This window comes from Electrophorus electricus, chromosome 1 (genome assembly GCF_013358815.1).
Source record: "Electrophorus electricus isolate fEleEle1 chromosome 1, fEleEle1.pri, whole genome shotgun sequence".
Classification (NCBI taxonomy): domain Eukaryota; kingdom Metazoa; phylum Chordata; class Actinopteri; order Gymnotiformes; family Gymnotidae; genus Electrophorus; species Electrophorus electricus.
In genome coordinates, this window is record NC_049535.1 from 35,527,336 (window position 1) to 35,540,382 (window position 13,047).

At 38.3% G+C, this 13,047-nt stretch overlaps 1 protein-coding gene across 1 annotated transcript; it reads left to right on the forward strand.

Moving 5' to 3' along the window:
* The first annotated feature begins 7,460 nt into the window (after positions 1-7,460).
* Positions 7,461-12,189, forward strand: LOC113568257 (chymotrypsin-like protease CTRL-1). The gene is made up of 6 exons (XM_035524471.1): positions 7,461-7,518; positions 10,379-10,559; positions 10,661-10,887; positions 11,632-11,774; positions 11,868-12,137; positions 12,181-12,189. Exons 1-6 carry the CDS (start codon positions 7,461-7,463, stop codon positions 12,187-12,189), a joined length of 888 nt encoding a protein of 295 aa, XP_035380364.1.
* The last annotated feature ends 858 nt before the right edge of the window (positions 12,190-13,047 follow it).

The following is a 13,047-nucleotide window of genomic DNA, read 5'->3' on the forward strand; positions in this document are numbered from 1 at the left end:
GTGATATGTTTATGCATAGACTTGTATTAGCCATTTGTTTAAAATTAATGAGGATGTTTATGTTGTATATGCATACCTATGTCTAAATTCTTATGCTATTTACTGCTAAATTCCTGTTAATCAGTAATATACTGTTTGGTTTTCTTGGTAGATTAGTTGCCTTTTTACTTAGCTATGGTGTATTGCTGTCAGTGGATTGAACTGTGTGTGGTTCTAAAAGCAAACACACACACACACACACACACACACACACACACACACACGTGCACATCTTAGCACAAAAACTATAGCTGAACAGCTAAATACCAGTGAGTAACAATATCCATTATTGTGCATCTAAAAACGCAAGATTATACGTCAGTTGCTTGCTGGGAAAAATAAGATAACAAATCTATGGCGAATGCTATATGGTGAAGGCAGTTAGGCTAAGTGCACTGTGGTCTAAGCGTACTGTGAACCAAAGAACATTCAAGAATGACATCTTAGAGTAACTTACTCAGGGATGATACATAGCCCAGCAAACAATGGACATCCCCGGACATTCTCTGATGTATTTTTATAATGTTCACTGTAGAATGTTCCTAAGATGTTGTTGACATTCACTACATGGCCTACTGTGGTCCAAAACATATGTTCACAGGACATTCAGTAACACCCAGTATTGGTCCCACAGTGGACATTTATCATCTCGTAGCATGGTTCAAATAATTTCAACTGGTTCTTTAAAATTACGTTTATATTTAGAAGTAAATGTAGCTAAGGAGATATTTGTGTTTAAAGGTTATTTATAGTTGTTTAAGCTTTAATTGTAAATAACTGTAGCAGTATTTAGGCTTGAATGAGCAAGAGATTTAAAACTCCAACTTATAAAGCAGGCTACCTTCACACTGGGCAAATAGAAGTAAATAAACTGAGTTGGCTTGACAAAGCCTGTTGTAACATCTTGAAATCTGTGGCTATGTTAACTGAATATCACTATATTAGTTCCCAGTAGTTCTAAAAGTACAGCAAATTTAGTTCCATCTTTACAGCTGAAGGCGTTATAAAATCAATGGGTTCCTATGGAAAGATTGAGGGATGAATGAGAGAAGGGCTAGATAGATGACAGCAGTCAGTGTGAAATGCAGTTTGGTGATTGGCATCAGCAGTTAGACCAACACATTCATGTAAGGATCTATTTGTTACCGCTAGTTATTTATTCATTCATAATAACTATATATTAATATCCACTTATTCATTACCTATTTTTCAATTGCACAATATTATGGTGCATATTCACTTTGCACATTCTGCACCTTGCAAACTAAACTCATCTATGCACTCTACTCAACTTTGCTCTCAACTAAACACTGCACTTTACACTCCACCCAATGCTCACAAATGCCAATCCCTATACCCTATATTATTTACATTAGTATATATACATTGTATATGTTGTAACTACAATCCATATTTTTCTCTTGGATAATATAACTACCTTTATACCTTTAGTCTGTCTCTACATTACTCATGTGAGCACAGTCGTCAAAGCATTTCACTGCTAGCTGTATGTGACAAATACATTTTAATTTGATTGAGTTACGTTCTTATACATTAGTCGTAATTAGAAACTTTGATTTAATTGTGATCATCCGCAAATATGTGCCTTCATTGCCATCATTTCTTTGTGACAAAAATATCTTATCAACTTAGATAACGAAATATCTGACATTTAACGTTAGCCAGCTAGCGAAATAAACTTACATGAAGCATCTTAACCATATCTTCCGTGTTCAGTGCTTCAAGATGTGAAATTTAATCATCGCCTATTATTTTTACTTTAGCTAATTACAGGATATCGTTCACATTATTTAATTTGATGTGACAAGACAAACAATATTTTAATACTCAAAGCCTAAGTAGTTTGATGCCAAGTGCTTCAGCGATATTTTTGACAAACTAGCTAGCTAATGAAGTAAGCTAGCCAGCAACCTAACTTAGCTAGCTAGTTTATTTGCTAACATTAGAGAAGTTATCGCTAGCAGAGTAGCCATCTAGCTACTTATGCAAATTAAAAACTTCAGAAATGTCAAATAGAACAGTCAACGTTATTAAAACAGTTAATGACAAAAAAAGATGTCAAGTAAAGCTTAGTATAGACTCCGTCGAGCTGTGTGTGTTCACGGTCAGTATTAGCTGGTAGCAGGAGGGCTCTAGAATTGCCAGTTTGCTGTCCAGAACGATGACTTCATCTCAGCCCTAGAATTCATCCACTCCCTACACCTCCTGGCACCAACAGAGATCTGGATCACCCCTAAGAACTCAGCAACTTCGGCTGCCCTGTCCTCTGCCATTTCATTCACCCATTCTCCGTGGTGGCACAGGTTTACTATTGTGTTGAGAGTGGCGTTTCACTCCACTTTCCTTCTCTACTCTTTCCATCTCCTGTTTTGAATTTCATGCCATTACATGCAGAGAGGCGGTGGAGGAAATCTTTTTTTTTTCTTTTCTCCTCTCTCCTCTGATGAAATTTTTCAACTCTTGACTTCCAGCAATCCGACTACATGTTTGCTGGATCCAATTCCTTCCACTCTGTTCCAGACAATCTCAAGAGATTGCTTCATTTAATCTCTGTCATCAACAACAACTCCTTATCTTCTGGATATGTGCCAACGACATTCAAAACTGCCAGGGTGGTACCAATTCTCAAGAAGGCCACACTTGACGGCTCCAACGTTACCAACTACAGACCAGTATCACTTCTCTCTTTCCTCTCAAAAGCCCTCGAATGAGCAGACAATCAATTGTCTCTTTTCCTCAACCACAACCAGCTGCATGATCCCAATCGGTCTGGCTACAAACCGGCATATTCTACATATGCAGCACTCATAGCAGTGACGGAGAGACTTCATGCTGCCAAACTGTCATCTGTTTTGATTCTTCTAGACCTTTCGGCAGCCTTTGACAGAGTGAACTCCAACATTCTTTTCTCTGTTCTCCAGGCTTGGTGTGACTGGCTGTGCATGGAAATGGTTTCAGTACTAAGTGGAGGGAGGGTCCTATCAGGTGACATGGAGAGGATTCACATCCAAACCATGTAGACTCTCCACTGGTGTTGCACAAGGCTCAGTATTAGGTCCCCTTCTCTTCTCTTTGTATACTCATTCTCTTGGTGATGTAATATCTTCGGATGGTTTCTCCTACCGCTGCTATGCTGATGACACTCAATTATTTCTTTCTTTTCCACCCTCTGACATGCAGGTTTTCAGATGTATCACAATATGCTTGACTGACATTGCATCATGGATGACAGCCCACCACTTGAAGCTGAACCCCAGTAAAACCGAGCTTCTGTACATCCCAGGTACTCCCAACCCTTACCATGATCTCACAGTTTCCTTTGATAACTTCCTGGTATCACCATGCGAAGCTGCCCGTAGCCTCGGCATAACTTTGGACAGCCAGTTGTCGTTCTCAACTCATGTCTCAGATCTAACCCAGTCTTGTTTAATGTTTAATGTCACTCCTGCAGCAATTGCACTAGTGTGTTTATAGATTTATGTTATACAGCAATACTCCAAAAGAGGCTCTTTTTTTCCCCTTTGTATTGTCCTTTCCATTAGCCGTTTATCATCATTCTTTTTCCTTGTTATGGCTTCACAGCCTGCACGGGGTCGTCACAAAAATCTTCAAGTTTCTTTGTTTTCTTTCTTGCTGTAGCTCAACAAACTCTTCAGCAAATCAGCACTTCTGTAGTGAGCTGTGATAGTGCATCTGTGTCTATCAGCATCTGCACAGACGTCTTTCCACTAGAACACGTCTGTACTTAATCTTGTTTTTATTATAAAATCCTACTAAAGCCACTTTATATTGAGATCTCATGAGGAGTTCATATAAAAAAAATTATTAATTCAACAGGCCTGTAAACAACATGCTACAACACAAAAGCAAATTAATGAGGGAGAAATACACCAACATAGCCCTTAATCTGTTAGCCACCAGCATTCTGTCTCCCTCTAGAGGACAAAACAGCACACTAGCTTCCAGTTTACTACCTAACAACTGTGAAAATCAAATCACAAAAATTACAAGGTGCCTCAACCAGCCACGACAAATGGCAAACCACGCCACCTGTTTACCCTAGTTGAGTTGAGTAAACTCAGGAGGGTTCATTAATTAAACACATATTGTAAAGTTTAGAAGCTATTATGTGGTGTTTTAATGTTCAAAATAATCTTGCTTTCACTCCGTTTTCAGACTGTGTATCGTAACAGGTACATTTAGCTAATGCATAGTTCTGATTTTAATTAGGCTACCTTTAAATGTGTAGTTCCTCAGAGACACGTAGTTCACACTTTATTATTTTATGTTGATTGACAATTGATTGGTGTAGCGTACATGTCCCACAGATTCACTAAGTTGTCTAAAAGGACTTGAAACATTTGGAACTTCTGATTCAGACACAAATAAGAAAGCTAGTTAAATTACATTGCACAGTAATGAGTGTGCGTCACTGTTTTAGGCTACTCATCTGCTGTCCCACTTTGTTTTACTCTGTGAACAAGCACAGAAAAGTGATTTCCCTGTAATATAATGCCATCCATGTATACCCAACAGTAATCATTGTGGGTACAGGGATACCTGGTACTAAAACAGGTCCATATATTACAGTATAATCACAACTTCCGCCATATGCATTTATAATAAGACAGTGGATAATGAATTTAACCTGCACCTCTATCCATAAAATAGTCTGTTAGACCAAGAACACAAGGTAAATAGATTTAACCACAGCCCTGAGAACTGGCTACTGAATGCTGATGGACTGGTAGAATTGCAGAAATGCTAGTGTTGTACTGCCCAAAACCTGTTTCCTGTACAAAAAAGGAAACATACAGGTATATTTTCTTTGCTTGTTTTAAGTGTAATACATACTTCCACTTTCCAAAATGAAAGGAAGATCCTGGTAAAGTGGTGACAAACAATTATAAATTTTCATTGTTAGCCATTTAGGTCTATTCATCCCCATTCATTTCAGACAGTTTTGGACTCTTGTGGGTGCCTCTATCAGGTGACAAACCCAGAAGACATTATACTGTGGTTATTCTCTCTATAGAACTTCACTGGTGGCAGTCACCTGGCAGTCACCATATAAGACTAAAGGAATGCTCAATAATTAAAATGTCTATGAGATTGTAGCCATTTAATCAGTAGTCTGGCATTACAGCCCATCCCTTAACACCTTGAGATTTTCATTTAATTGAAAGGTTCATTATCTAAAAAAAATGCATTATTATTTTTGTTGTTACATCGATGTCATCCTGTCAGCCACAGATTGCCTACCCTGCTTGGGGAGGCACTTGTATTGTTTGGATAGTCAAGAGTTTCAAAAATATCTTCAGCTAATCTTTATTGTCTATAAAAGACAGCCCAATCTTCCAAGGCCCACCTGATGGTTCCACAATTTTGCTCTATCAAAAGTTCCCGATGCTTTAGGGTAGAGCCAAAACAACTGGTGAGCATCAAGGACTGGGTTGAGAAACACTTGTTTAAAGAGACTGATTGTCCTATTGGCCAATCAGGCCAGTCGTCTGTGTTGTCATCTCTGCAGCTCACTGGTTTTCTCCTACTGGGCCTATTGTGTGGGTAACCTGTAAAGCAAATATTAAAATAGCACAGCATGAAGAACCAACTCGTAACATCACAAGGACATAACAAACCTATTAAAAACTCAAGGAGTGTTGTGTGAATTTTAAACGCAAAAGGTAAATGAATTCAAGATGGACTTGTTTACTTTTCAGGTTTGTGTTATTGTAAAGTTAAATAAACTGACCAGATGCTCATGAAAACACACACAGAGCGGTTTTATTAAGCAAGAAGTTAGTCAAGATCGTTGTTAACAGACAAGATCAGAACCGTAATGGGAGCCACATAACCTGCGTAGGGGAGAGGCAGAGAAAGTCCAAAAATCAGTCCTATAACTTCTCAATTAGATTTTCACTAGAATTTGTATTGATGTACATTTATGTTTTAATGTTATATTTATATTCATCTTGACATTTACATTATCTGAACCTGGGAGTTTGTATGTTGACTAAACATTACAGTGGCACATTCTTTAAAGGTCAGTAGTACTGTAACACGGAGTTCAGCAGTCCTCCTTACTGGACTCTGTGTAGGCTGGTTGTGTAAAGTAAAACACACCTGTGTGTTTTGAGTACTATGTGATAATTTGAGAAATAATAAAAGGCTAAATGTATTTGTAATCAGTCCCTAGACTACATCATTTCACAGACTCTACTTTACAGTCAGTCATACTTTTATTCATGCTCACTGAGGATTCTTCCTCATACCATCTTATGTCTCTTTGTCACTGTCCCTCTGTTGTTTGCTCAATTACATTTTCACGTGATGCCACATCATTATAGTACCGCCCACCAGGAGGGCAATACAAGGCTTTCTTCCACCGCCTGCCACTCATCTTTACCAGGTTTGTTTATAGTATAGTTGTTGTTCAGTTAGATGCAGTAGAAAATGTTAAACATTAAGTAAAACACATTGTAAACTTGTTATTTATAAGTCTCTAATTCCAAAAAAAGACTTCATTATATTTATTTTGACCACTCTTCATTCACAACTTCTTTCAGCATAAACTTTTTTTTTTTTTTTTACTTACTTTTAAAAGTACTAATGACCTATTAATACTTTGTCACTTTTAATGTACGGCAGGACTGCAAAGTGTGTCCAGACCCAACTGTACATAAGGAGGCAGTACAGTGCTGCCTGTGTTTTAGGTCATCCTCAGACCTCAACATCACTTCTCAGACATCAGGAAAATGTCATTGTTCCTCACTCAAAGTCTTTAGGTCTCATTAAAAACACTGTCAAATCCTAAGTCTCATCCACTGGACTGTGTTCAGAATGGCTGCATGCACAACGGCTGCAGCATCAGACGACAGAGCTTGAGATTATAAAGACATGAGGTGAAAGTAGTAACCATCCCTACAAAGGTCCTTATCTACACCACTGGAAAAAGCAGGGCTTATGAAGTTTATTGATAATTAATGGAGAATGTAAAGATTTAAGTGAGGCTGTGTAAGGATAGTTCTTTGCATTCCATCAACATAAGTCAAATGGTTTGTTTAAAAACATTTTAGAGTTTAAAGATTTAAAGTCTTAACTGTTTAGAAAATTTGAACTCAGTGTGAATTGACTAAATGACAAACACGATGCTGGGTCTGAACACCTCCCTCTGTAATTTGATCCTGGGCATCCTGACTGGGAGACCCCAGTCAGTCCAGATTAGGAGCAGTGTCTCCAGCACCACCACACTGAATGTGTATCTAATATGCTACAACAGGAAAACATAACTAATAAAAACATCTGTGTATAACAGGTTGGAACTGAGGTATGCAAAGATGTGAGAGCAAGAGGTGTTGGCAGGAGTCAGTGATGTAAGGGATAGTGTAACTTCAGTCAAAATGATGGTGATGTTCAAAACACTCAGTGTGGGGTTTCTACTCAGCTTCCTACCCAAAGGTAAGTTTATAAACATCACTACACTTTTGAATGTTTATTTACCTGCTCATTGAACCAAAGTGGATCTCAAGTGGTGTTATTCTCAGCAACACGTCTAATGTTGTCAAATCCACATGTAGAAATATAATGCCTGAGTATGACAGAACAGAGTGCACTGGTCATTTTGACTGTCAGTTTGTTCACTTATCAAATAGGAACCATTTAAAGTAGACATGCTGTATGTAAGAGCATCATTGAAAATATGTTGAAAAAAAAAAATTTCCTAAAAAGATGTACATTTCCTAAAAATAAAAAATGAATCAGTAAAACATTAAAGGGACCTTACTCTACTATAGTCTATTTCATAAATTGATGAGGTCAAGACACATTTATCTTTGTGATGAAAAATAAATATAATTGTAACTCCTCCCTAAAGGCACCCTAATGAAATAATTTAGGGAGAGCACATCTCAGAAATTTCGTGTTAGATCAATGTACATTAGTGCGGTGCCTCTTTCAGCTATGTTGATAGTAATAAATCCTTTTAAACCCCTCGTGCTTAGTGACCCGAATGATTCACAGGTTAGTAGTTACCCCAAACGGTGAGAGATTGGCCGTGCCAGCAAGAAAACTGGCGCGAAACTCGAAAAGAGTTATGAGAAGTAAAGTATTTAATACTCAGTACAACAATAATAAACATAAATAAACAATATGGGGTTCCCTTTTTTTAGGGTCCCTACATAATATTATTATTTTAATCTCATTGGCCACAGTTTCATGACTAATTATTCTGTTATTCTCTACCAAAGCTTTGTTGGAAGTTCTATTAAAGTTACACCAAGACACACGCTGGCATTTTTAATACATTTGGTTTGACGTCCATGTATGTATTATCACTTACTATATGGCTTTGATGCCACCTCCTTCTGCGTTTTGTTTTGCAAAAATAATTGTAGAGGGTGGATGGCACAAGAAGTAGGGTGGAGAGCACAGGGTAGAGTGAACAGGAAGGAGGGTGGGGTAGCTGATGTCAACAGCTAATGGTATGTATGGGAATGTTTTCCATTACTCATGACTGTGTGGCATCGTATCCAAGTTCTCATAACCCACAGGACGGCCCACATTTGTGTTCTACCCCACCCCCTGCATTCCATTAAGAATGCTAACTACCTGGTACAGGTGTATCTGAGCTGCATTAAAGCAAAAAGTGGATTTTTCATTGGGTCTAAATGAGGAACCCTGTTTTTATTTAAGTCTTAAGTGTATGCATTTGAAAACACATGCACATCTTTTTATTTCTTCACCTTCATTTATTTCATTTATTTTATAGCATTTATCTGATGCTTATATCCAAAGCGACTTACAATTATGACTGACTACAACTTGAGCAATTGAGGGTTAATGCCTTGCTCAGGCACCCAACAGTGGCAATTTGGCAGTGGTCTTATTAAATCTAAATTACAGCCCGACTTGAAACACCACGCTTCAAGTTGGAAAACAAGCATACAGACTTCTCTTTCCTGGCTCCGAGATGGTGGAATGAACTTTCTCTGGCTGTCCGGACAGCAGAGTTACTTGCAGTCTTCAAACGCAGATTGAAGACCCATCCATTTGTGGAATATGGAAATGACCATTATTTTGGCACCTATGTTGAGTAACTGAAACGCTAGTAATTAATGTAGGGCATTGTTTGATATTGCACTTATTTCTGTCTGAGAGAGCTTGTATTTCAACAGTATGCTAGTTCAATGATATCTTGAACTCTGAACTACTGTACTGGTTAAGATACATTATTGAGTAAATGACATAGGACTTTTGTGCTCTGGATAAGAGCATCTGCTTTGCATAGCATGTTTGTGGAATGAGCACAGTCAGTGTGGCAGCTGGTTTGGGTGCCAAGACTTGATTTAGAAACATTCTCTACTTCAGGAAGGATAAATTCTAGGGACACCTACCAGTGAGTTGGGACTGCACAAGGCATGAAAGAAAAAGAAATAGAGAGGGAGAAACACATAGTTGTATAATAGTTTTTCTGCCTTTTCTGCTTCAAGCCATCAAATGTATATATTCAGCCATTTTTACAACAAACCCTCTCAAAAAGCAGCTTTACACATGATTGGGTCCAGATCCCTAATGAGCAAGCAGAAGGCAACAGGCACAAGGAAAAAGTCCCTGAATGGATTAAGGAGGGAGCCTTGGGAGGACCAAGACTCAAGAGGGAATCCATCCTCCATCTTCCATTCCCCGCCCTCCATCCTTTATCTCCCACCCCCCTTTGGGCAGTCCATCTTATTGTCACAAACTTGACTGAAGGTATAAAGTGGCTGGATGACAGCATAAACATCACAGGTTACCAGAAAACTCTATGACCAGTGGCCAGAGGCTCTGCACCTTTATGTGCAACTTAAAGCTTGAGCAAATAAGTAGGTTTTAGCCTAGATTTAAACTGGGAGTGAGTCTGAGTCTTGGATTAAAGCTGGAAGGCCATTTCATAATTGAGGGTTCAATAAGAGATGGCTTTATCCCCGGTTGTAATCTTTCTTATTTTAGGGATTAAGAGAAACCCTGCATTTTGAGAAAGTAGCAGTCGAATGGGGTTATAGTACACAATGAGTTCACTCAGATACTGTGGAGCAGTAATTATGATAATCCAATCTTGATGAGATAAAAGTGTGGAACAATTTTTCTGCATCTGGTGAGGAAAGTATATGCCTCAATTACACAATATTGCATAAATGGAAAAAGGTTTTAGTGACCTTACATATCAGTGTGTCAAATGCTAGTTTTTTATAACAGTTTTGAATGTTACTGAAAAGCTATCAAGATTTATTTAGCAAAATATTAATTGAATTGCTTCTTGTAGCTTTAAGTTAAACCAAAGGCACCTCAGTGTGTGGTGTGGCTCCTTTGAACAACAAGATAGTGGGAGGACAGAATGCTGCTGCAGGTTCTTGGCCTTGGCAAGTCAGCATTCATCATGCCTATAATTTCCATTTCTGCGATGGATCCCTCATCAACAGTGGCTGGGTTCTGACAGCAGCACACTGCTTTGCAAATACCAAGTAAGACACACATTATGCAGTGCATTTCACAACACAATAAACAATTAAACAAACATTAACGTGACAATGAAACATACATAACATAAACTCACCAAACATAGAACCAACATAACCAACATGAATCAGGTGTCCAGATCTGTCACAAGTGTCACCATAAACCCCAACTATGATGCAAATACTCTGAACAATGACCTGGCCCTGCTTCAGCTGTCTTCCACAGTGACCTTCACCCCCTACATCACTCCTATCTGTCTGGCTGCCTCTGGTAGCACCTTCTTCAATGGAACCCTGTCCTGGGTCACTGGCTGGGGGAACATCGCCTCTGGAGGTGAGAAACAGTAATGGGTGTCTGATTAAGCTCCATGTTTACACTATCAAATTCATCAAACTGAGAGTACTGATGTGGGATCAGTATAGGTGCATCAGTTACATCCTGATGAACAGACACTGATGGACTGATCCTAAATCTTATATCCACATACAGTCCTGTCTGTTATGGAAGTTCACTAATAGGACATTATGAGATGAACAATGAAAAGGAGCCTCCCTCACTTTCTTTGCCCATGACAAGCCATAAATATGAAATATAACAACTGAGCCTAATATTTATATTATATTACATTACATCAGCATACACTCTTATCCAGAGTGACTTACATATATTTTATCAGTATGATACTGTGTGTGCACCCTGGGCTTTGACCCTGAGCTCTTTGTTTAACTTGAACCTGCTCTACCAAGAGCTAAATTATGTAAAACAATTTTATTCTACATTTGCCAGCTTTATAGTTATAGTTTATAGTTAGTACTTTTGGTATATGAAGATTTGCTGGATGAAGTGTTTTATGATTAGTGCCAACTGGGTAGACAGTCTAACCTCTGTGAGAGGCTTCAGGAGTCTGATTGGGAAGGACTGTAATAAAAAGCAAGACAAGACTACTTGAGTTTTATTTTATTTTATTCTAAAATCCTTAAAAAAAATTGGGTTTCTAGTATTAGTAATGAGAGCACATGGAATAAACCACTGCTACCAATTTTCATGATATACAATTTAATGTTTAATGTGTTACAGTAAGTCTTCCATCTCCTGGGTACCTACAGGAAGTGCAAGTCCCAATTATTGGAAACAGGCAATGTTTCTGCTTATATGGTGGAGGAATCACAGGAAACATGATTTGTGCTGGAGCTTTAACAGGAGGGAAAGATTCCTGTCAGGTAATTTTACCATATTCTGCTTGATTTTAGTACTTTTTCTGTTTAACAATGTGTTCATTTTGGAGAACATGAAAATCTCTCTGCACTACACAGGGTGATTCTGGAGGTCCAATAATCCTCAAACAAGGTTCTATTTGGATCCAGGCTGGGATTGTGAGCTTTGGTACTGGATGTGCTCAGGCAAATTACCCTGGTGTGTACACCAGAGTGTCTCAGTACCAGAACTGGATCAACCAGGTGATCACCAGCAACCAACCAGGCTTTGTCATGTACATGTCCAGTGGAACTAACGCAGACATTAATGTGACCTGCAGTAACCTGCTTTCTGCCACCAACTTGTTCAGGCTTGATGTATCGTTTCTGGTGTGTTCTCTCTGTCTTTTTTTTCCTTCCATCTCTTTCATAGGTTGGTTGAAGTGTCAATTATCATTGAAAGCTCTATGTCTACCAGATTTGATGACCAATCAAAATGCAGAATTTTGGCACTGGAGGCAATCTCTGAGCGTTAAAAGCTGTGTGGCAAAGTTTAAGAGAAGGCCAGGGTATCTTACTCAATGCGAGTAGCTGTGTCATTGTCTATGTTTTATAATTGTAACTGCAGCATTTGTAATCCTATTGCTGCTACCTTTCTTTGTTCACTTCACCAATATTCCTACACTAATGCCTATACCCTCTTTGCCTTCTTATACCCATATTGCCCCCTGTAGTTACATTTGATATATAATTTTTAGATTTTTGTTATAAAATTTTTTTTAATTAATACTAGTTTAGTTTTGACTACACTACATCTGCTTTGACCGTCACCAATGCCAGTAACAGTGGCACTCAGCTGTTCCTCTCTGTTACATCAGTCATCCTACTCTCACTTCCTGCTATCATCCAAGTGTTGGGTTAAGAGCAAGAGCCTTTTAGCACACATGTGTACACTCATAGTAAAGTCATGAAAATAAAGTTTCAATCCTTACCTTTATTACTAGTAGGCTTAGCTCAGGGACTACATCATCACTATTTATAGTATATCAGCTCCATTTATGATTGTTCAAACAATCTATTTAAAACTTTCAAGTTTAAGATTATATATATATATATATATAAAGGAATAAGGAATGAAGGACAACTTGTTTGATCATCTCTACTGTGTCTATTGCGTGAGTCCATAAGGTCATGAGGGACTGAATTAGCCTTTGTTCACCTGACAGCTTGGTTGTGAGCCTGCAACTGTTTCCCCTTTTCACAGAATCATTAATTCCACATAATGGTGTGTAACTAATTT